This window comes from Paramisgurnus dabryanus, chromosome 17 (genome assembly GCF_030506205.2).
Source record: "Paramisgurnus dabryanus chromosome 17, PD_genome_1.1, whole genome shotgun sequence".
Classification (NCBI taxonomy): domain Eukaryota; kingdom Metazoa; phylum Chordata; class Actinopteri; order Cypriniformes; family Cobitidae; genus Paramisgurnus; species Paramisgurnus dabryanus.
The window spans coordinates 9,707,278-9,731,884 of record NC_133353.1 but is presented as its reverse complement, the minus strand read 5'-3'; the positions used below and the strand labels follow the sequence as shown (position 1 = coordinate 9,731,884).

Genomic DNA, 24,607 nt, shown 5'->3' with positions numbered 1-24,607 from the left:
ACAGACTCAGACAGACAGACGGACACAGTTTGTCTTCTTCCCCTTTAAGTTGGTGCGTCTGCAGTCTCTGTGTGTGTTTGCGCACCTGACATTCTGCAGCTGAGCGAGTGACCGCAGCGCCTTCCAACCACCGACCAATCACAGGCGCGAACACAAACGCTGCCGTCTCTGATTGGTGTGCGCTTCTGTCAATCACAGCTCTGTGCTCCGGAGGACTTGACTCGGGGCTGCAGGAGAGACGCTGCTGATGGTGAGATGCGCTTTAACTTCATATAAAACAACATTCAACATGCATGACGCCTTTCATTTCAACTGAATGTGACTGCGCATGAGCTCATGAGTGATAGGAATAGCAAAAAAGACGCACAGATGAGTACTGTGCTTTATTACAGATGCGAGAATGTCGTATATTGATGATATTTAATGAATATGTAAGGAGTTATTGATGAATAGAGACTGGTCACGTCACGTGAATGTTTGAAGCGTAAGTGATGCGCGTGCAGCGTAAAAATAACTTTCTGCATAATAAATGATGTGGAGAATATTCACTGCAGCAGTGTTGCTGTCCTGAACACACATACAGTACACATTACAGTATGATTTATATTCATTCACTGCAGATCTTTTAATGTAAAGATGCTTTTCAACAATGCCAAATTAAAAAATAAATGTTCAGTAAATGGCTGAAGACTCTGGGATTGATGTGTCATGTGCTCTACCTGTTATATAAAGGATATCTCTATTGATATTGTAATTTATGCAAAGTTCAAAGGCCTTAGTACTGAAAGACATTGTCAGTAGACACACTGTTGGCTTACGTCAATATGCATTCATGGTCATGGATATTTTTACCTTAGTTTTTATTTTGTTATTGGCCTGCAGACACAGTCTTGCGTGGTGCCTGGTAATGATATGATTAATGCATACAATACCAAATAACTTTCTGTTATATTTTTATTCAACATCACACAAAGACTACATGATTGTTTTAACTTTGTGTCACACTTTTCATATTCATATTTACAAAACAAGCTAAGGGTTACAGTGGCAAGGGAACAAAACTCCACTCTTTAAGATGAATCGATTCATTGTTTTCTTCATTTTTGTGAGTTGTTTTGATAAAAGTGTCTTAAAGAAAGTGTCTCGTATTACACTAGTAATACTCTTTTATTTGTGATTTTCAGAAGATTGCATTTGTGTATTTTCCTGCTGTTCACTTATATATGTGATTATAAACAGATTTATGAGCATTTGTGTTTTAGTAAAATGCTTTTTTGTTTTGACAGGCCTTTGATCACCCAGGTGATGAATATCCACCCTGTTCGTTCGCTATAGGCCGTCCCTGACATGAGACTAGTCCCACGAGACAACTGCCAACTGAATTTAAGAGCGTGATTCATTAAAATGGCTCTCATAATGGAAGGCACACACACAGTGCTGCGTCTGTACAAACCCATCCAGGAGATGTGTTTCATCAGCCTTTACTTTCCTGCCAGGAAACCTCGAGCTTACTCACGTGATGACTTTGCCTCGCACGAAGTCCAGCCTTCGTACAGATATCAGCGTGACCTGAGGGATGAAGACCTCGCCAGGACTAAACAAAGACACCAGTCTTACGAATCAGCTGCCAAAGTCTCCCAGTCCTGTGAGGGAAGAAAAGGAGCGATCGAGCAGCTTCACTGGCTGACCTCAGAACACGCTCAGTTGCTGACGGATGTCTTGTCTTTATGCGGTGACTGCGCAGACAGACTCAGAATGGGTAATCAGGACGGGAGACTCCTGGAGCAACTGGAAGGACAACATCTCGGACATGACATTAGCAGCGGTCACCTGTCTTTATCCCCAGAACGTAAGAGAGCAGCCTCCAGGGTTCGCAGGTTAAAAAAATTAGGTTCTAAGAGGACGGACAGTGCAAAGTTTTTACAGAACAAGATGAAAAAGAAGGTGAAGAGCGTAACCACCTCAGAGTTTTCGGTAACCTCACTGCCCATCCCTGAGGATCACAAAGCACCTGAAGCAGACACTTCAGGATCCGGCTCTTACGTCAGTGTATCCGGTGAGGCCCTTCTGCCCATGGACGAGCACTTTCACATCACCCACGACGGCTGGGATTTCATGGAGGAATCTCGTATGTTTGAGACAGAAATAAGTGTCTGCTCTGACCCGGTGGAGTTTGATAATCGGCTGTGCCTGGGGTACAGAAGCGCCTCTTGTCATCCAGTAGATGAAGAATCTGTTCACGACCTACATCAGACCGAGGAAAACAGCAGTAAATATCAGGAGCAGGAGAAACAGTCTGGAGATCAGCCATATGACGATGAAGTCAACCTTAAGTGTAAAGCTGTGGATAATCTAAGAGTCAAAAACATGAAGGCCAAAGAGATTCAGGAAGAGACCGAACACTTTAGAGAGAGTTTTATTCAGGAACACGAGAGGAACGGGCCATCAGAAACAATGACCTTAACGCTATCATCCCCCATTGATGCTAACACGAGAACCTCAAACCTTCGCTCCTGGACCAAGAGTCCCACGTCATGCTCTCTGTCTGGGGTTTTCAATTTGTCTTATCCTCAAACCAACAGTCTCATGAGTATGTCACCCATCCTGTCACCTTTAACCTCTAAACTGCCCAGTCCCCAAATGAACCATCGTATTGTGTTGCTACCAGAGGAGGACGAGGGAAACAAACGCTCCTCTAGAGACGAGCACGAAACCACTACAGAGGTTATGGATAAAAATGGAAACCGGAGGATGGTCACGAGGCTGGATCTGAACCTGTGTGAATCCAGTGTCATGATCTCAGGTCAGTGACATTATAATGTTTGTTTCTCACTGCCAGAGGACTGTTTTTTTGTGGTTGTGAAACATCTCTTCAACAATCTGTGGTTTAATAGATTTGTGATTTTTGAGGTCAGAGGTTTGTTTGAATCACAATTACAATAATGTTCTACTTGCTGGTCTTTCTGTCACTAAATTATGTTCCCGCTCATTTTCTTTCACTCCTTGAATGATCTTCCTATTCAAGTCCAGTCAGCCACGTCCCTCGCTAGTTTCTGAAAACAACTAAAAACTCATCTCTTCCAAACATACTTGACAAATTGATAATGACTGCAGACACACCTCTTCTCTTAAAAAAACTAAACTAACACTTTTTCTCTCAGCAGGTATTAATTCAGAATAGTGTAAACTTGTAACTTGGTATAATAAGCACTTCTTTTATTTCTGCCTCCCTAAAACAAATTGCTTTATTGTTTCATAATCTTTGTAAGTCGCTTTGGAGAAAAGTGTCTGCTAAATGTAAATGCAAACACAGATAAAGAGAACACAATTGAAAGATATGAATGAGTTTTCAGTGTTCAGGTCTTATATTGATTTCAGTGCTGTGGTCAGTGAGTCTGTGTGAATCTTTCTTGTCATGTGGCTCAAATGTTCAAGAGATAAACAGGTTAACAACACCAGAGCTCTATTACTGAATTATGCCTCTGTGTGTGTGTGTGTGTGTGTGTGTGTGTGTGTGCGTGCGTGCGTGCGTGCGTGCGTGCGTGCGTGCGTGCGTGCGTGCGTGCGTGCGTGCGTGCGTGCGTGCGTGTGTGTGTACCTGGTAATTATCACGTTGTGGGGACCAATTGTCCCCACAAAGATAGGAATACCAGTGTTTTTGTGACCTTGTGGGGACATTTTGTTGTCCCCATGAGGAAACAAGCTTATAAATCAAACAAGAGGATGTTTATTGAAAATCTAAGGTACAAGAACGGTTTTTGTGATGGTTGGGGTTAGGGAATGGGGCAGGTAAGGGGAATAGAATATACAGTTTGTATGGTATAAAATGCATTACGTCTATGGAATGTCCCCACAAAACATGGAAACCAGAATGTGTGTGTGTGTGTGTGTGTGTGCGTGTGTGTGTGCGTGCGTGCGTGCGTGCGTGCGTGCGTGCGTGCGTGCGTGCGTGCGTGTGTGTGTGTGTGTGAGAGAGAGAGAGACTGAGTTTGAGTCTGAGTTAAGAGTACAGCATAGATGAAAGCGAGCGGGTCAGTTCAGGTTCAAGTCCTTGTGTTGGTCTCATGAATATAATTTGATGAGCTGAAGGAGAGCGCTGAGCTGTGTTGGGTTTAAAAGATCCTGATTGGTTCCTTTAGAAATTCAAAGCATTAATAAGAGGAAAAGGATTAAGACGCTTTGTCGCTTGTACAGAAGAAAGAACTTCTGAGGGACATAAGCTGGACTTTATGGCTGTGATGACAGATAAACCAGAGCTCATTTGATTTGAGTATTATTTATAAACAAGTTAATTGTGCATTAATGCATTATAAGTGCAGTGTTGTGTCAGCTGAAGACCTAAAGCAGGAATCTCCATCACAAACTCCTGTATTTGTTTTAATATAAGAGATGTTTGAATGTTCACTACAGATGTATAGATGTGTGTGTAGTGTTTGTCTGTGTTTGTGAAGTGTTTCTGTATGGTTTAAAAGATGTTCTAGGTTTAAAGCAGTTAGGATGTTTGAATACAACTAGACTTAGTAGTCAGTGATGTTAACTACTGTAAAGCATAACTATTGCTCATAATTTTTTTTTATTCAGTATGTAACTCAACCTGGATCGTGTGTGTGTGCGTGCGTGTGTGTGTGCTTGCGTGTGTGCTTGCGTGTGTGCTTGCGTGTGTGTGTGTGTGTGTGTGTGTGTGTGTGTGTGTGCATGCGTGAAATGTGATTATTGTTAATATTGTCTGTCTGTCTAGTACTAAGTACTTTCTATACTCTGTAGATGAAATGGTTTTATAGATTGTCAAACAGCAGTGATTGGTTTAAGACCGTTGTGTTACTGTATTATATTTCATCAATCAATATAACTATAAATATCTCTACTGTGAACACGTCTGGTCTTCAGGATAGAAATCCTTCACATTATTGTCTTTACTCAGTTATGTTAATGCAGAAGTTTCTTATGAATTCAGCTTGATGATGTTCAGACCGTCAGTGACTTTATTGTTGTATTTTGTTTGTCTCTTTCAATGAGGTCATCAGGAGGCGTTCCTAATTCTGTTTGTCATAAACAAATGAGTACAGTCCGCTGTAGTAATTGATGAGAGATAAATCATGCGATCTCCACTACTTCACTTTATTGGTAGTTGCTCCAGAAAGTCACTCATGATTTGCATAAAGTTTAACTTTTTCTCAACTTTATCATGTTGATGAACACGCCAACTTTATGTCGCCAACAATCACTGTTGCTTGTGTCGCTGGAAGTCTGCAAGCTCCATTGAAATGAATGAGATGATGTCAGTCTAGTCGCTGGCGGTCTGAACGAGGCTTAGGTCTGTGAATGAAATCAGGTGAATGAATGAATGACTCTATTCTGGATTGTTTGTCTTATTATTGACCAGTGTCAGTATCATATATATGAACATAATGTAATAAAGTCTTCAGTCCTTATGACCTTCATCAGTGATGTTCATGAGGACAAACAGTATTGCATTAAGACATTCATTTTAGACTTTATCTGCTGTTTGAGAGAGAGAGAGAGAGAGAGAGACACACACACACACACACACACACACACACACACACACACACACAGACACACACCTGCTCCATGAACACATTGTCATCAGACTGAACATGAGTCTATCAACAGTGTGTTAATGATGTTTTCTCTTTACACACGTGTATTTGTGTACAGTCTGTGATGATGAGTCTATAAATATCTTTAAATAAACTCTTATATAAAGTCTGTTTAAAACACCTGATCATTTATCATCATATATTTATATTGATGCATTTGCCAGTTGACTTACATTGCATTACAAGGTGTACATTATTATAATTTTGTATGTTCCTATAGGATCAAACCCTTTTTTTGCAGTATATTACAGTTTTTACCAATTGTTTACACACGTTTTCAAAACTAAGTCTCCTTTTTTCAAAACTCTACACACAATTCTCAAAACTGCACACACAAAATGCAAAATAGCACATATCTCCTTCAAAATGCAACACTGCATTCAAAATGCCACAAACACGTGTCAGAATCAAGCATTTGCATCAAATGGCAAACACTTCTTTCATAATAATAAATTTTTGGATATACCATGTAAACACTGCTGTTCTAAATCTAAAGCTCCTTGGTCTTTCATGGGCTTATATCTACATTTCAATACAATGTTCTACAGTGAAAGTAATCTGCCGAGAGGGGTAAAAAGTACACCGGAGACGCCAATGCAATGTAGAAACAGAAAATATTTATTAGTCCAAATATTACTGTTGTATACATTAGCATACAACAAAACTATAAACATGTAAACCAAAAGCATATTCTTTACAGTAGAATACAGTAAATTGTGTGTGGGGTCCTGTTCCAGGAATTGGCAGGGGGGGGGTGCAGATTGACAAAACAGTGACCTTTGACCTATTTATAGGCATATCTATACTACTGTAAAGTAAAGCAGTGATTGGTTAGTGATCAGTAAAGCATTTAGTGTTTGCACATGTGAGGAGTGTGTCTGTGTGACCTGGTGAATGAGTGTAGCATTTTGATTGGTTGTGTTTGGAAAAGAAAAACAAGTGACTTCCTCATAGATCTTTGTGTTTTAGGTAGAGAATTGTGTGTAGTGTTTTGAAAAAAGTGTTTTATGCAATTGAAAACTGAGTCAAAGGCTGAGAAATAGCTTATGGTTTTGAAGATTTGGCATGTAGTTTTGCACTTTGAGTGAGAGGTTTTGAAAATCGTGTGACATGAAAAGATTTTGTGTGTAACCAATCGTAAAAAACTGTAATAGATTACATCACTACATGAATCAATAGTTCTGCTGTATGTCTTCTCTAAGATTATATCCAGATCCTCTCTGTAAATATCATTAGCTCAGTCTGCAACATGTGTGTGCGTGTCTTTTACTTCTCATACAGTAGTTTTACCTCAGGCCAAATCTTTAATGGACACAAACAGTCATAAAACAAATGTGTAAGTGAATTGCCAGAGTACAGTTATCATGTTTACTTTAATAACACCCTGACATCTACTTTCACTCTTTATATTACATGACATTACTTCCCATAATTTAAGATTTGAACAAATATTCTTCCGTCTTATTTGTTGTCCACATGTTGGCGCTGTTTTCTTCCTCAGTGTGTAACAGATGATGAGTGCAGCTTTTGTTTTACTGGAGATACAAGCTCGACTCTCTAACCACGACTGACGGGATCAGAATCAGAGCTGAAGATCCATTAACATTATTTGTGTGCATGTGTGTGTTATTTACTAGAGGTTACACTTCGACTCGTTTCAGATATTAACAAAAGTAACACAAACACAGTGAAGAGCACAAACTCATCTCATCTCAATGTCAAACATAAATATCTCTATCACTTTATTTGACTCTGATCCTGTACAGCCACTGTAATGTTAGTTTTCAGCAGTAATAAATCTGAGCTTTGATTGGCTAAAGACAGAACGCCACTGCAGCGTTGCGTCTTTAAAGTGATGTGTGATGTATTTACTACAGGGTTAATTCAACAAATGCTATCAGTTAGTGTCATTTAGTTTTTAGCTGTGTTTACATGCAACCAAATAATCCATTAGTAATGAGATTGATGGCTTAATCAGACTAAAGAGAAAATTCTGATTGAAATTTCATTTACTTTAAAATGTAGATGCTTTAGCACAGTGGTTCCCAAACTTTTTCAGCGTGTGGCCCCCCTTGTGTATGGTGCATTCCTTCACGGCCCCCCAAAGAAAATTTGTGACAAAGAAACGCTCTAAAACTCAACATTTTAATAAACATTAAATTATACAAAAAAGTAGTGCTTTTGGTTAGTAGCCTTATTTTTTTTAGGTTTAATTACACAGAATTCATGATAAATTAATGTATTTCATAAAATGTCATAAAACTGGGGCCCCCCTGGCACCATCTCGCGGACCCCCTGGGGGCCCCGGCCCCCAGTTTGAAAACCACTGCTTTAGCACATACTGTATGTAAACTGTAGTAATTGTTTTTTAAATCATCTGTAAGTTTTTGAAATCATCTGTAACACTGCAACCGATTTAGATTTTAACATGTATTGTAATTTATACATATATATTATATATATATTTTAACTTGCACATTTTTTAAATGTTGTGCATTAATTTTATTAAGTTAAAATGATAACACCTGACACAAAGGTTAAATCTGGATTTTGAAAAGTGTGTGATTGTTTTTGTGATTGTTTGTGTACAGAAAACACTGTGTTGCGACCAGAGGACATCTGGATGTTAGATGGTGATGACTCTATTTCCCAGGAGTCTTTGTGTCGGCCCAACAGACCTGATCGCCTGGAGTTCCTGAGAATCACCCCTCCAGAGGATGACATCATCAGTGACACTCCATATTACCCAAAGTTTGGAGTAACAGTGAGTAAATCAATCTTACACACACACACACACACACACAAACAAACACACGCACACACACACACACACACACACACACACACACACACACACACACACACACACACACACCGTGCACACACACACACACACACACACACATACTTCTACATTAAGCCAATGTCAGCTGACTCCCTAGTGGTTGAAAAAATCTCATAGGACAAAAAAACCCTTGAGAGAGAGCCAGACATAGCTCATCCTATAGAAGATATATTATACAGTATATTTAATACTACATTTAAACATTAAAAATAAAAATAAAAAAGAGAAATTAGAGGGAAGCGGTCGGTGGTCGCTGGTCAGACATGGGCTGGGCATCACTATGATGGGAGTCCAGTAGATCAGTGGTGTGATGAGCTTCACGGCAGCAGGACTGTGTCTGTGAGTCTCGGTGTCATCTGGTTCGAGGACGAGACATGGAGAGAGAAACAAAATCCTATTGTTGTAAGGGCTGCTCACAAGTAATGAAATTAAAAGAGTTAGCTTACAATGACCAGTGATCAAGTTACACAATAATAATCTTCAGTAATAAATGTATGCATGTGTGCATTCTGGAGATGCATTCTTAAAAAGTGATAGTGGATTAAACTAAACAAATATGACAGCCCTTTCAATCAAATACTTTGCTGTTGCTGGCACAAATAAAGTTGAGCTTGAGATGTAAGCGTGTTTCTACCCAACATTTTTTGCTAATCTGAACAGAAACACACACACACAGACACACACATGTTTTGTATGAAGTCCAGAGTTCACATCAGAAAATCCAGATTTCTTAAGTCAAACTCAAAGGTTCATTGTTTGAGTGATTTAATAGCAGCACATGTTAATAACAGAAGCGTGTTTCTAACATTATGTAAAGTTCAGTATAAATACCAGAAATAACATTCCCTTCAGTCAAAACATGACACACCCGTTACACCACCCTGGAAATAAACCTGAATAGCACTGATCTCAGAACAGATAATACAGGCGTGGCACAAATACCTTAATGAACATCAACTGTATAACACATTGTCTATAATGACATAGGTTTGTCTCAATTACTAATGCAGGATTAAATGTATGGTTAGGTTTGATAAAAGCAAAGTGAATTTGGTAGTTTGTCTGTTATGTTTCATTCTTTTGTTCTTCTGCTTTTCAGTAACAGATATGAACTTTTACTGATCAATATTGATATGTTTTAGGATGATGTGAGATCAGAAATCAATCACTTTCATCATTGAACACATTCACATTTATACATTCAACAAACAAAAATCATTTGTATTGATCTGTATTTAGTCAAGGGAGGTAAATAAAGGATTTTTGTTTCTAACTGCAGGTAAGTTTTGACTGTTTGGCACATTGTTCTGATACACAGTTCATAAACATCAGCATTACATCTCTTTTAAGTTTATCTTTTTCTTATCTTTAATTTTATGTTGATAAATTCTCAGTACTTTTGTAACTTTTTTCCAGTTTTATAGGATTGTTGGTTTGTCTAAAGCATGAAAGACTTTAACTAGTCAAGTATAACTTTATCCAGTGTGAGAAGAGTTCAGTGGTTTTATGTGCACTCATTACTCTGTCAGCGCCATGGAAACTAAGACAGGCAGGGGCGTGGCCAATGACATCACCACAGCAGATTATAGCTGGTGTTGTGACATAGCAGTGTAGCACCGCCCTGTTCACCTGACCCAGCTAAAGATTAGAAAGAGAGAGAGAGAGAGAGAGACAGAGAGAGAGAGAGACAGACAGAGGGAAAAGGAGGAGTTAAAAGTTTTCGTAATCAGACACTTACAGGTGAATCTGTTGACGGTTTGGTGAGGGAGCGGTGATCAGACCTGCATATGAACTGAACTTTCTACAGCAGAAACACAAACCTTACAGACTTCACCTCAGGAAGTTATCATGCTGTCACAATCTGGAAATATTTGGGATTATTTAAAGGAAACGTCTGGATCTTTTGATAAATGAGAGACGTGCAGAGTGATTTCTGGATCTTTGCTACACAGAGAACAGTGATTTTAAACTTGGATTGATTATAAACTCACTGAAGGTTCTGCTCATTTGAGTTTGGATCGCTTGTTTAACTAAAGGAGTGGATTAACGTCGAGCAACATGTTGCTGGAAAACTTTTCTGAGCTGTTAGCAACAAAGCAAATGTGTTTCCAAAGAGTTTAGAGGACAGGAGTCTCTTTCACAGAGTTATAACCGCACCTCCCCGAGTGAGTGAGTGAGTGAGCGAGCAAGAGAGAGAGAACCTGGGGATTTTCACTGAAAAACCTTTTGTCTGTGAAACGAGAGTGGATGCAGGTGAATGGAAAGCAGCAGACCGTGGGTTTACCTCCTCAGCTCATGCATTTATTAGGTTTCACTTCATTGCATTGAAAAACCTACAGAAATATGGAGCATGAAGAAAAATCTCCAACCAGTTTACTTCACAGCAGACTCTCTTCAAAGTTTATCAAATCTGACTCGCCACATTCAACTGTTCTTACATCATTCAAAACGCTAGCTGATGAAGATACACTTTCACATTCGGTTAACTATAGTGACCGCTTTGATGATGATGATGGTGTGAGCGATACGTTGAGATCTGGGAATGTTTTGTTGGAGTCTATAGAGAGAAAGGTCGAGTCGCTGAGTGTAGACAGGTCATCGTGGATTGATAATACATCAGATCTGGTGCAGGTAACCAGAGTGGAAACATATATCGATGATGACGAGGAGATGATGATCACTAAAGACAGGTCAGATGAAGAATCGCTCGGCTTTAGGAATGATGAAGATCTAAATGGAAAGCAGTTTTCTGTTATTGCTCATGAAGTAACAGAGGAATACAAAGCGCCCGTCTTCACAGCTGAGAGTCTTGTAGAGCGATCTCTCAAAAACACCTCGGTTCTCAGCAGGTCTTATGGAAGACTCAACAGGTTACTGAATCTCACGTCTTCAGATGAGTCCAGAAAAGATCTTAAGTCTGACAGCTTTGAGACGGATGAAGCTGACGTGAGCACAGAAACATCAACATCACACAGCCAAACAGAAAAGGACACATCAAGTGGAGGTGAAGTTAAAGACTATGGTGGCTGGAGAAGAAGGACTCCTCTCTCTTTAACTTTACTTTCACTTGAATCAGAGACGACAGGTGAAGGTGTTTCATCTGTATTAGATGATCAAGATGGGAATGTCAGGACAGATCCAGAATCACCTTCAGATTCCCAAACAGGTCCAATCTCATATATATCAAAGACAAGAGTTGAAGGTGTTTCCTCTGTGTCAGATGATCAAGATGGGAATGTCAGGACAGAACCAGGATCACCATCAGATTCTAAAACAGGTCCAATCTCATATATATCAGAGACGAGAGGTGAAGGTGTTTCATCTGTATTAGATGATCAAGATGGGAATGTCAGGACAGATCCAGGATCACCTTCAGATTCCCAAACAGGTCCAATCTCATATATATCAAAGACAAGAGTTGAAGGTGTTTCCTCTGTGTCAGATGATCAAGATGGGAATGTCAGGACAGAACCAGGATCACCATCAGATTCTCAAACAGGTCCAATCTCATATATATCAGAGACGAGAGGTGAAGGTGTTTCATCTGTATTAGATGATCAAGATGGGAATGTCAGGACAGATCCAGGATCACCTTCAGATTCCCAAACAGGTCCAATCTCATATATATCAAAGACAAGAGTTGAAGGTGTTTCCTCTGTGTCAGATGATCAAGATGGGAATGTCAGGACAGAACCAGGATCACCATCAGATTCTCAAACAGGTCCAATCTCATATATATCAGAGACGAGAGGTGAAGGTGTTTCATCTGTATTAGAAGATCAAGATGGGAATGTCAGGACAGATCCAGGATCACCTTCAGATTCCCAAACAGGTCCAATCTCATCTATATCAGAGACGAAAGGTGAAGGTGTTTTACCCGTGTCAGATGATCAAGACAGGAATTTCAGGACAGATCCAGGATCACCATCAGATTCTCAAACAGGTCCAGCATCTCCAGTCTCATCTATATCAGTAACGACAGGTGAAGGTGTTTCATTAATGTCAGATGATCAAAAGTGGAATGTGGGAAAAGATCCAGGATCACCTTCAGATTCCCAAACAGGTCCAGTCTCATCTATATCCGAAACAACAGGTGAAGGTGTTTCATCAGTGTCAGATGATCAAGAGGGGAATGTGGGAAAAGATCCAGGATCACCATCAGATTCTCAAACAGGTCCAGCATCTCCGGTCTCATCTATATCAAAGACGACAGGTGAAGGTGTTTTATCTGTGTCAGATGATCAAGACAGAAATGTCAGGACAGATCCAAGATCACCTTCAGATTCTCAAACAGGTCCAGCATCTCCAGTCTCATCAGTTTTGACCAAATCAGCTCCAGAGTATAAGAGAAAAGGTCTTTCAGAGACAGTTTTTGGACGATCCCCAACTCGTTCTGTGCCGAGCATCCTATCCGTTCCTACAAAAGGCACTAAGCAGGACACTTCTGCAGGTGAGAGGACCACTGCAGCCCCAAAAACAGCCTTGTACCAGGTGCCCGCTCTGTTCAGCGGCCTACGGGTTCTGAAGAAAGGAGCGACGGGAGACAGGAGAGAGAAGGTGTCGGAGATCAAACAGCGTGATGCGGATCGAGCGCTACTCAACCTCAAGCAACACGTCAACAAAGCCAAACTGGATCAATTCTCCGTCACCAGCGCATCAAAACCCAAGAGTCAACCGAAATCTCTGTCTGAAGTCAGCAGTCAGTTACAGAAACTGGGAAACGCTGAGGCGACCCAGAACGAAGAAAACCAGACACGCCGAGAAGATGCCGTTGAGCCCAACGCTGGAAAAGATGGAGTAACGGTGAACAAAACAGACTCGCAAATAACCATAGAAAAAAAATCATCGACTTTTCCAACAGATTCATCGTTTGATGCCTTGAAGTCCAAATTATTTGCCGGCAAACAAACGCTGGACCTGGAGGCTGTCAGGCAGAAGAAGAAGAACGAGAAAGAGCTCCTTAGGTCGATCTTTGAGAGACAGCTGACAATCAAGACGACTGACATCAAGAGTCCAACCGAGGAGAAAGTATGTAAGACCACAGATGTGACAAATGTGACACATGTCATATTAACACATCACTCACTGACTTATCATAAAACTCAAACATCTCTCAGTGTTTATCACCAAAATGAATGCATAGTAGTATGGGTAGTATGAATTACTGAAATAGTTGTCCAGAAGTACTTCTGTCAGTGTTCTTGCAGTATCATCTCTCTCTCTCTTCATCTGTTTTTGCTCAGTCTGAGGTCACATCTCCATCAGATGGTGAAGACAAAACCCCTGGACGTCTCCATGCCGTCTGGCCTCCACCCAAACCCAAGGATTCAGAGGAGAAGGTGGGCCTGCGTTACACTGAAGCAGGTGAGCAGCTTTTGTTTTAAAGACCACTGAAGCTTTCATTCAGGACAGAACGACACAAACAGGTTTATAACTAAACATGAACTGTTGCAAACAAGCAGCAGTTATTGAGCTTACATGGGCTATGTTTTAAATCACGTGCTGTACCCTAAATGATTTGCAGGATTACAGTTAGTGCTTCCTGTGTCTGATGTGCTATAAACGGCATCCATGCATCATTTACCCGTAATGCTTAGAGAAAATATTTTATTACAACACAATTAAAAATGTGTTTGTCTGTAAGCAAACTAATGGTGACCGTGGCACAGAATGAATTATTTCATTATTGACCAGACTTGATGTGGTTGCATTAGAGAAGGGAATACTTTTAGACGTCTGCAGTCGGTCTCTTCTTTGTTTTGTGTGTTTGTGCAGCTCTGGTTTGTGGTGTGTGTTGTCATTTGACCACAAAGCACACAAAGCCAGTTGAACACCTTAAATGCTTTGACCGGCAACACAAACCAGCCGCACTGGTACATCCAGCTCTGAAGATCTCATACTAACTATCTCTATAGGGTTTAATTCACATGTGAACATGATGTAAATCATTAATTCAGTCATTGACTTCAGAAATACACAAACTGTGTGATAAAGATGAATGTAAAGAGTCACACAATGGTTCAATGGCTCATTATCATAGGGCAACTGTTTTTAGTGCTAAACCTTACCTATGTTGAACCATAAATGCTATAGTCATGCTTTAACATCACTTACAAGCTTCTAGCACCAATGTGTGTCAGTGTGAAAACTGTGTGAGGATCAGTAGCTCAAAGCTTCCTATGTAAGACCAGTGTCAAACGTGTTAGCTTTGTTTAAGATATTAAAAAGCTGGTTTGTTATGTATCACGCCTCTTGTATATCTATAGTGAAGTCCTAGTCAAGTTTATTAGAATGCAGACATGACTACATGACTATAGCAATAAAACCTCTCAGTTTGTTCTCCATTCAGTCTCAGAGAAACAGCTGAGATATTGACAAATCTTCAAAACAATAAATGGTCTGATTTATTTAATTCTGATCACATAACAACATGGATGATGTCATGTCATTGACCTAGAGATGTTTCTGTTGTTTTGTGTTTGTCAGAGCATCAGGCCGCCCTCCTTCATCTCAAGAGAGAATCTAAAGAAGACCTGGAGAAACTTCACGTACGTCACTCATCACAGCTGCACTTTAGAAAACAAACACTAGATGGCAGGAGAATCAAACAGGAGTGGATTTATTTCAGATGTTTAAGGGAAGGGAAACTTTATGAAACACATACTCGAAATGTGACCTCTGTATTTAACCCATCCCAGCAAGTAGTGAACACACACTTAATAGACTTCAGAGCAGATCTGTTATTAAAAAAGAGATTCATTTATGTGTAGAGCACACACAGTTTCAGGACAGGTCACACACGTGTGTCTGTAAAAAAGAAATAAAGCAGTAATGATGCTTATCTTAATTAACTTATTTAGCCGTGTTGATCCTGGTCTCATGTGCTTAACTCCTCACATTACATAGTAAAATATCTCTCTCACCTTAGTAAAAGTTTGCCTTCTTCTTCTTCTTGTGCTGAAGCAGAGGTTCTTTTTGATTGCATTACAGTAACTGAAAGCTCCAACAGTTAATATTTTCATTTTATTTGCATGTGGATGAATCCAGGCGGACTTTGAGCTGCAGATTTTTCAGATTCGAGGGGAGCATGCGGAGGCGGTGTCCCGTCTGGAGGCCATCATCTCCAGGATGCAGCGCGAGCGGTCGTACAACATCATACAGGAGCGCGGTGAGATGCAGGAGGTGGCCGTCTCGACCGAGGACGATGTGCCGCCCAAAACCTTCCGCACCGTGTGTGTTCAGACCGACCGCGAGACCTTCATCAAATCTCCTGATGGTGACATTACCAAACCGAAGTTGAACACCAGTGGCAGCCTGCCCAAAAAACTGGACCTGGACTCCATCACGTCGAGTTTGGGTGTAATTCCAGGAGCCCCCCCGCCTCCTCCACCTCTTCCTGGTCAGCCCTTTGCCCCGCCTCCTCCACCTCCTCTTCCAGGTCAGCCCTTCGCCCCGCCTCCTCCACCTCCTCTTCCCGGTCAGCCCTTTGCCCCGCCTCCTCCACCTCCTCTTCCCGGTCAGCCCTTTGCCCCGCCTCCACCTCCTCCCTTACCTGGATTCGCACCTGGACCGCCACCCCCCTCCGCCCCTCCCTGGTGCCCCTCCACCTCCGCCTCCCCCACCAGGTCTACCGGGAGCCCCCCCGCCCCCTCCACCAATGCCGGGCATGGGGGGCCCTCCTCCACCTCCAGCTTTCGGGGGCTTCGGGTTCGGAATGGTGGCCGAAATAACGCCACGTAAGCCGGCCTTGGAACCGGCGTGTCCCATGAAACCTCTGTACTGGACACGAATTCAGATTCAGGATAACAAGTAAGTAAGAGTTTAGTGTGTCACTGATCTGTAAATGTGTATTTGTGCTTCAGATCCTGGCGTTTCAGAAAAGACCCAATCATGTGGACACTTACGCCTTCATTTACATAAGACTCCAGTTAGAGGCTGTTTACACCTTTTATTAATGAAAGCCTAAACATTCGTCTGAACACCGTGGGTTTGCGTTAGTAGTCAGGACCGATGTAAAAACATTGTGCAGTACATAACATTATATCAATAGGTGGAGAGTATGCAGTTGTTCAAACACATTCGACCACATGCCATGCCATCTATACCACATAGGGTGGCCATTCGTGGCAGTTCCGCCGGACACGTCCCGAACATGTTTTCAGGTGCGTTCTCCAGAAGTCGCGTTGGTCGACCGCATACGTCAACAAGGTTTAATATTTCGGGTTCAATTTCAGAAAAGTAACCGTTACATTTCAAGGTAAGAATGAAACTACAATGATTGTATGTCTTAAAATAAATAAATGTATTTTAACTGAAATGTGAGAACCTCGATGACGTATGTGGTCCGGCGGAACTGGCACGAGTGGCCACCCTAACACCACAAAAGCAGTCTGGTCAAATGTGTTTTCGACTACATCTGAATGTAGACAAAAGTGGACGAGCTCAAAATATTTTACACTCCGTTTACATCTGTATCTAGTGTTGTCCACCAGATTGAATAAAACACATTCAGGTGTAAACAGCCTCTTTGGTTCATCTACACTGCAGCACAACCCTGGAGTTTTCAAACTAAACCTTTTACAAAAGTCTTCACTAATGAGCGTGTGTATGCCAGACGTTACTGTAACGTAAAAATAAAAACGCACCAATTTAAGCCTCGCCTGAGATTCACATAAAACGTTTCTGAGAGTAAACCGCAGTCATCATGAATCAGATGAACTCTTATCAGTGTGTGAGGAGCTTCTGTATCATCTTCTGTTTGTATTACTTGTGTTTCTCAGCAACGTTAGACTCCACATACACTTCACATTCATGTTAATCTTTAGTGAAAGTGAAGAGACAAATACTTTCACATCACATTCTTCATACAATTCAACATCACAGCAAACCAGCGGACATAGAAATCATACATAAATAACACATGATGATGATGATATAAGGATTGATCTGTTTCTCTATCTGATGGTATTTTATGAGGTGTTTATGATCTCAAACTGATGTCTGTGTGCGTGCGTGTGCGTGTGTGTGTGTTTTACAGTAATAGCACACTCTGGAATGCTCTGGAGGAGCCTGATATTGTAAACACTGAAGAGTTTGAGGAGTTGTTCTCTAAAGCCACTGTACAGGCCAAAAAGAAACCTCTGTCAGATAAATATGAGAAGAAGACCAAAGCAAAGAAGGTTTGATTTCATTACATAACACAATGTTTACAGCAGGGCTCCAGACTGCCACCAAAATTTGAGAGTGTGCCACTGAATTTGACATCCAATCGCCCATGTGCGACCAGTAAATTTGACCTTTTTTTTCTTCGTGATGTGACACTGAATTTGAAACTGCACATTGTAATTTCTGCATCTATCATTAAAGTATTTATTAGTCATACAGTGGAAATAGTAGAAATTTGAAAATTTGGTTAGCATGTTGATTTACAGTGTGCCCCTAAATTTTCTGGTTGCGCCCCTAAAATTTTTAGTTGTGAAAAAAGTTAGTCTGGATCCCTGTAGAGTCAGTTTCTATTCTGTTAAAGCTGCTATCCTATTATTGAATCATGTTTACCTGTTAACTGGTTCTTGTTGAGTCAATCTCATATATTTAGATGATAGATTGAGTTAAAGATGAGTTACATCAGTGTTGACTCTAGAGGGCGTCTCATGCACATTATATACCTCACTAATAAACTTTAATCAGGTCTGTTTTATTTTAGGGTTGTCAAAAGATTAATCATAATCATACATGCATGGATGTGAGTTTATATATAATTAAGAAACATTTTCATGTTATATATGTTATATGTATTTTTTATATATATTTTATATTATATATAAACTACAAAATATCTACATAAATAACATTTTATTATGCAAACAGCAACTTTGAATTTCTATGGGATTAATCTTTGACAGCCCTATTTTTTTTTCATTTGCTTATCTGAGTCTAAATTGAATCAGCATCTCGTGTAGCGATTTCTGATATTGTACTTGAATTGATAATAATATAAAGGCATTTATTTATTCATTATTATTGTGTAGTATCAAACTTCATGTGGTTCTCAGTCAAGATTTTTGTGTAGTGAAAAGCTAAATATTCTCTTTATTTCATAAGATTCATTCATAAATCTGTCAGAGATTGTTGAGATGTGTTTTCCCTACCACACTTCCCTGAGCGTTCCTCATATGTGGCAGTAGATGTTTTATTTCGTATTGGCTGTTCTGGGATCTGATTGATGATAGATGTGGGTCACATCAGGCTATTAGATGGCACATCTGGATGAGATAGACGTCTCACAGATGATAGCTTTACATTACAGATTAAACGCTGTTCACTTCTCTTCTATGAACTCATTGCTCATGAGTGTGTGTGTGTGTTGAAGTGATGCATTATAAATCAAATCATTAGTTGAAGATGTCAGATGTTATATTGAGGACTAAAATCAGTGCAGTTTTAGAAAGACTTTCTTGTGTCAAGTATCAGTTTTATATTTTTAACATGCAGTGCTTTAAAGCCAAATATTTACTTTGTGTGCTACATGTGGTAGCATAAATTAACAGATTTAATATGACTCTAACTAACCTGATAATGTTAGGTGATATCAGTGAAAGTTAACACAATTTGATAATGCATTTGTTTTAGTAATGTCTTATTGTAAATGCTTCAGCTGAGATGTGCCGTTCAAAAAGTTAAAAATTCATTCTGGACCCAAAGCACAGCAGTGTGTTTCTGTCAGATCAATACAGATCTGATCAATGTGTGTGTGTGTGTGTGTGTGTGTGTGTGTGTGTGTGTGTGTGTGTGTGTGTGTGTGTGTGTGTGCGCGCTCAGTCAGCTAACATCAGCATTAAACTCTCATTTATTCAACTATATACATGAAGTCGCTTATATGTAGTTGATGTAGTGATGTGAACTGCTTTAACATGAAGGAAGATATTTTATCACCATACCGTTCATGAGCCTTGTTCAGTATGATTTTTTCTATGTAAGTGAATGGGGCTCATGATCGGTTTGGTTATAAAATATCTTCCTTCATGTTCATCAGAACAAAGACATATATACAGGTTTGTAACAACATGAGAGCGAGTAAATTATGAACGAATTTTCATTTTTGGTTGAACTATTCATTGAAGTCAATATGATAACATTTATTATTTGAGCTGTGACATACAGCAGATCACACAATGAATAAAAAAACTTATGGAGCTGATTCTTAAAGCCACGTTTAAAACTCTTCATACATTTGGATATAGTCTTTATAAGTCTTATATAATATTACTGTTTAATAAAAGCGATAAGTCCCAGTGAGGTAAAGTGTCTGTGGTCAAATCTGTGTGATGCACAGCCTTTCTTAGATGATTGATTTAATAAATACTGTTTTATTAAATGCCATTCATGTCAAGATGAGGAACACAAGTGTTGATCTCAGATCTCAATATCTTCAGGTAGTTTTGTATTTAATGAGAGGAGCTGAAAGTTTATCACCCAACACTTGTGTGCCATTCTACAGAAATGAGTGATTTGTTTGAAGCTTTAGACTTTTTAATGTCTCATTTGGCAAATGTAAAAAGATGAATAGATACGGGAACTGAAGTCTTGGCAAACTGACGTTGTTTTCGAAAGGACACCTAAACAAAAGTGACACGCTAGCAGATGTGTGTTTATTCTTTGTGAATCACCCTTCTGAGAAACGGCACCAGTTACTGCCTCCTGGAAAAATCCCCGGACAGCCGGGCGAGTGTCAGCGTCTGTCCTTACAGTGCAGTATAGGAGAAAGAGTCTGACTGGGATCAATCTGTCTGTCTGTCTGTGAGACGCTGAGACGCTGATAACAGCGCAAACATTACAGACATGTCTGTGTGTGTGTGTGTCTGTGTGTGTGTGTGTGTGTGTGTGTGTGTGTGTGTGTCTGTGTGTGTGTGTGTGCATGCTGCTGAATCTGCGCAGACCTGCAGGGTTTAATCTTCTGAGAGAAGGATACGTATGTGTGTGTCTGTGTGTGTGTGTATGTATGTGTGTGTGTCTGAGTGTGTATGCACGTCTAAATGTGTGTGTGCGCCTGTGTGTGAGGGTCTGTGCATGCGTGTGCATCTGTGTGTGTGCAAGTGTTTGTGTGTGTATGTCTGCGAATCTGTGTGTGCGTCTGTCTGTGCGCGCGTCAATGTGTGTCCGCGTGTCACTGTGTGTCTGTGCGTCAGTGTGTGTGTGCGCGTCAGTGTGTGTCTGTGCATCAGTGTGTGTGTGCGCGTCAGTGTGTGTCTGCGCGTCAGTGTGTGTCTGTGCGTCAGTGTGCGTGTGCGCGTCAGTGTTTGTGTGTGTGCGTGTCAGTTTGTGTGTGTGTGCAAGTGTTTGTGTGTGTATGTCTGCACATTTGTGTGTGCGTCTTTATGTGCGTGCGTCAGTGTGTGTGTGTGTGTGTGTGTGTGTGTGTGTGTGTGTCAGTGCATGTGTGTAGTTAGGGGTATAAATGAGGTTGTGTGTGTGTCTGATGTGTAGATATTATGTAAATGCGCTCTTCAAAGTGTTTTGAAGGACACAACAAACTGTGAATCTTCTGAGAGCAGCTAATGTTTGTCATGTGTTGTGATGTATTAACGGTGCCTCTTCTCTATTCTGATTATCATATCAAAGTGTAGTGAGGGCGGAGCTTCTGCGGCATCCATCCGCTCCCTGGACAAAACCTAATAACTAACATGTGTGAGCTCCTCCAAACACAAGAAATCAAATCTTCATTTATTTGATTAAGAGATGAGTTTGAACGTACTGTAACTTTCAGAACTCAAGAGTGTTCATTGATACTAAACTGAACTGAAACACATGAAGTCACTTTTGAGAGCTGTCACAGTGATGTCACAGTGATGTCATGAGGACGTATGATACTGTAAATACTGTTTCACAACTAGAAGACATTGCTTTTGTGTTAATTGTGGTTTGGTTTATCTCTCATCTGTTCCTGTGAAGTATGTAAACATCAGACAGAGATGAATCATTATTAACATTCACTCTGATGTGTAATGAAGTTTCTTAAACAATCAGATATGTGTATTGTTTCTGACTCAGACCTATAGAAGTGATTTAAACTCTTGGGTTTATTGCTGGTGGATTGTTGAATGTGTTTGACGCAGGGATTATTTTAGACATTGGTTCACCTAATGGAGAAATGTCTAAATAATAACATTATAATGGATTGAGTGTTTATTATTAAAGGTTAGACAGTGATCGTATTAAAGAAACCTTTCGTTTCTCAGATTTAGAGAAGTGTGTCATTTTTCTCAAATATGAAACTGAAGATGAACTTTGTCATTGATGTTTATCTTGAGATGTGTTTTGTTGTTTCAGGTTAAGCGGTCTGTGTTTGGTTCTCATGCTGTTTGATTTGACTGTAGTGCTTCATTAGAGGTGTTAAGAGACGGCGTCTGTACTCGTGTGAGGATATCAAGACAAATCTAGGTTGTAATGTAATACTCACTTTTAAAGACCCGTCACATCGGTTCCCACCGTACGGCGCGTTAGCAGAACGTCTGTAATCTCGAGCCGTCGCTACCTAATGAAGAAGACAGAAACATTAAGTTTTAAAGCGGCTCTTTACTGTGCCACAAACGGTTGCGGCCTTTATGAGCGAATTCACTCTTTAGTAATTGTGAACATGTGTAGGTAGAAATAAAAATCCTGTGAATTTATAGTTTGTTATAAAATCTTCAAGGTGCTTGTTACAGTGTGAGTTTATAATGTTATTCATCGCTCTTACTGCTGTTCTCTGATGATCTGTGAATCTTTACATTTAATTGATATTCAACAAACGTGATGTGAAACTGTTGTGTTGTCTCATGAAGATCTCTTTCAGCCCATAGACCTTTAGAAATGACTTTCATTCATCATGTGCTTTTGTTTATTTAAATGTGTCATGTTTTAATAGACTATAGATGTGTAGGTTGATTGTTTTTGGACATTTCTACTTTCAGCTTATCAAACTGCTTGATGGCAAACGTTCCCAGGCTGTGGGAATATTAATATCCAGTCTACACCTGGAGATGAAGGACATTCAGCAAGGTGAGAAGATCTTCACTTTACACACGTCTGAATGAAGCTCAATTCTTCTCATAAATCTCAGTTGTGTTTGATTTGTCGCAGATGGATTTGATTTCCGAGAGTTTTCTCTTCGTCAAACTTTGTGTTGACTTGCTGGCTCTTCTGATTTGTTTCTGAACAGTGCTTGTATTTATGTGTGTGCATGTTTGTGTTTGTACTGTGTGTGTGTGTGTGTGTGTACATGTGTTTAAATGTGTGCGCATATGTGTGAGAGAGAGTGAGTAAGTGTGTGTGTCTCTGTCTGTGTGTAGGTGTGTGTGTGTGTGTGTGTGTGTGTGTGTGTGTGTGTGTGTGTGTGTGTGTGTGTGTGTGTGTGTGTGTGTGTGTGCGTGCGTGTGTGTGTGTGTGTGTGTGTGTGTGTGTGTGTGTGTGTGTGTGTGCGTGTGAGAGAAAAAGTGAGTTTGTGTGTGTATGTGAGAGTGTGTGTATTTGAGAGAAGTTTAGGGTTAGGGTCATTTTGTGTGACCATTAGTGAGGTGTTGTTTTTTCTCAGTGTTTTGTAGATGCAGACATGCAACAATAAACAAATCAACCTGTCAGCATGGACACACATCCAGACGCTCAAAGCACTCTGACCACACACACACACACACACACGCACGCACACACACACGCAGAGAGACAGACAGACACACACACAGACACACACAGACAGTGTAATGATTTGTGTGATTTATATTACAGCTGTCCTCACTGTGGATAACTCTGTAGTTGACCTGGAGTCTATTGAAGCTTTATATGAAAATGTGAGTATTCATAAGTGAACTATAAATCCATCTGATAGCGCTGAATGATCAGATACTTTACTAATATAACACCAGATCTATATTAGAATTTTTTTTTTTTTTTGACTATTAATCTATTCATTTAACATCACTTTAGGATTAGCCATATTTTCATAATCGATTAATTGGGTGATTATTTTTCACTTATAGCTAAATAAGGGTGTTCATGTGTAGAAAGCTACACACTACTAGTGTATAAGTAATATAATCTTTATGATTTTGATATTTTAAGCTTTAAATAAAAACATTTGTGCAGCTTTTAAATAGTAAAACATCTTTAAATGTCAAAGTATTATATGATGCCCAGTCCTCATCACTGTTATAAACTGTTGGATGCTGGTTTAGATCTTCTGTACTGTGGATATTTAATGTTTTGTGAGCTTATTTGCTAAAATTTTATTTACACCCTTGCATGTTTTAGGTGGGTTATGTTTGTAACCTTGTTTAAGATTATTTTAACTATGATAATCTACCTTCATTTCAATACTGTTGACATGGTGTCTCAAATATGAATGAATATAAATGAGCGATCACATAATTCTTTAATAAATCTGTTATATGTTTGTAGAGAGCTCAAGCTGAGGAGCTGCAGAAGATCAAGAAACATTACGAGACGTCTACAGAAGATGAAGTGAAACTTCTGGATAAACCTGAGCAGTAGGTCCCTTTAAACACTTTCATTACGTTCAGACATTTACTTTGACTTTATTACTCTCACGTGCCTGTAGTTACATCCAGATTGTCTTGTTGGTGTTTAGATGTTGTGTGTTTTGTTTCGCTCTCCTTATAAAGGTTCCTGTACGAGCTCTCACAGATACCAGATTTCGCCAGTCGTGCTCACTGTATTATATTTCGCTCAGTCTTTATGGATTCGGTGTCTTCTGTTCGGCGTAAGGTGGAGATCATCTCGACCGTCTGCACGGTAAAACACGCTGTGACGCTTTCTTTATCCTGCTGTTAGTTTGATTTTACAGTCTGATAAATGAATTTTGCTCGTCACAGATATTACACGCTTACAAAACTTTCTTTGTGGTTTGCTTGTTTAGCGTTTTATTAACCTTCACAGGACAATAAAACATACAGTAGATCTTCACATAAAGCTCATAGACAATAGGATTGGGTGTTATGTAAGGAATTATGTTGATTGTTTTCTAAAATAATGTACAGTACAACCAAGATGATTACACCACGAGTGTGAATTATTTTCTAATAATTTAACAGACTGGAGTCAATTATTACTCTTACACCACAAACATTACTCTGGTGGTTATTTTAAGACA

At 39.9% G+C, this 24,607-nt stretch overlaps 1 protein-coding gene across 1 annotated transcript in view; it reads left to right on the top strand.

Moving 5' to 3' along the window:
• The first annotated feature begins 49 nt into the window (after window positions 1-49).
• Window positions 50-24,607, top strand: part of LOC135761009 (formin) — a 35,032-nt gene continuing 10,474 nt past the window's right edge. Inside the window, 12 exon segments of the mRNA XM_065275064.2 lie at window positions 50-250; window positions 1,287-2,803; window positions 8,213-8,385; window positions 13,710-13,830; window positions 14,953-15,014; window positions 15,514-16,041; window positions 16,043-16,275; window positions 17,504-17,645; window positions 22,416-22,503; window positions 23,227-23,288; window positions 23,896-23,984; window positions 24,120-24,249. Coding sequence (XP_065131136.1) covers window positions 1,405-2,803; window positions 8,213-8,385; window positions 13,710-13,830; window positions 14,953-15,014; window positions 15,514-16,041; window positions 16,043-16,275; window positions 17,504-17,645; window positions 22,416-22,503; window positions 23,227-23,288; window positions 23,896-23,984; window positions 24,120-24,249 — 3,027 coding nt within the window. The 5' untranslated portion in view covers window positions 50-250; window positions 1,287-1,404.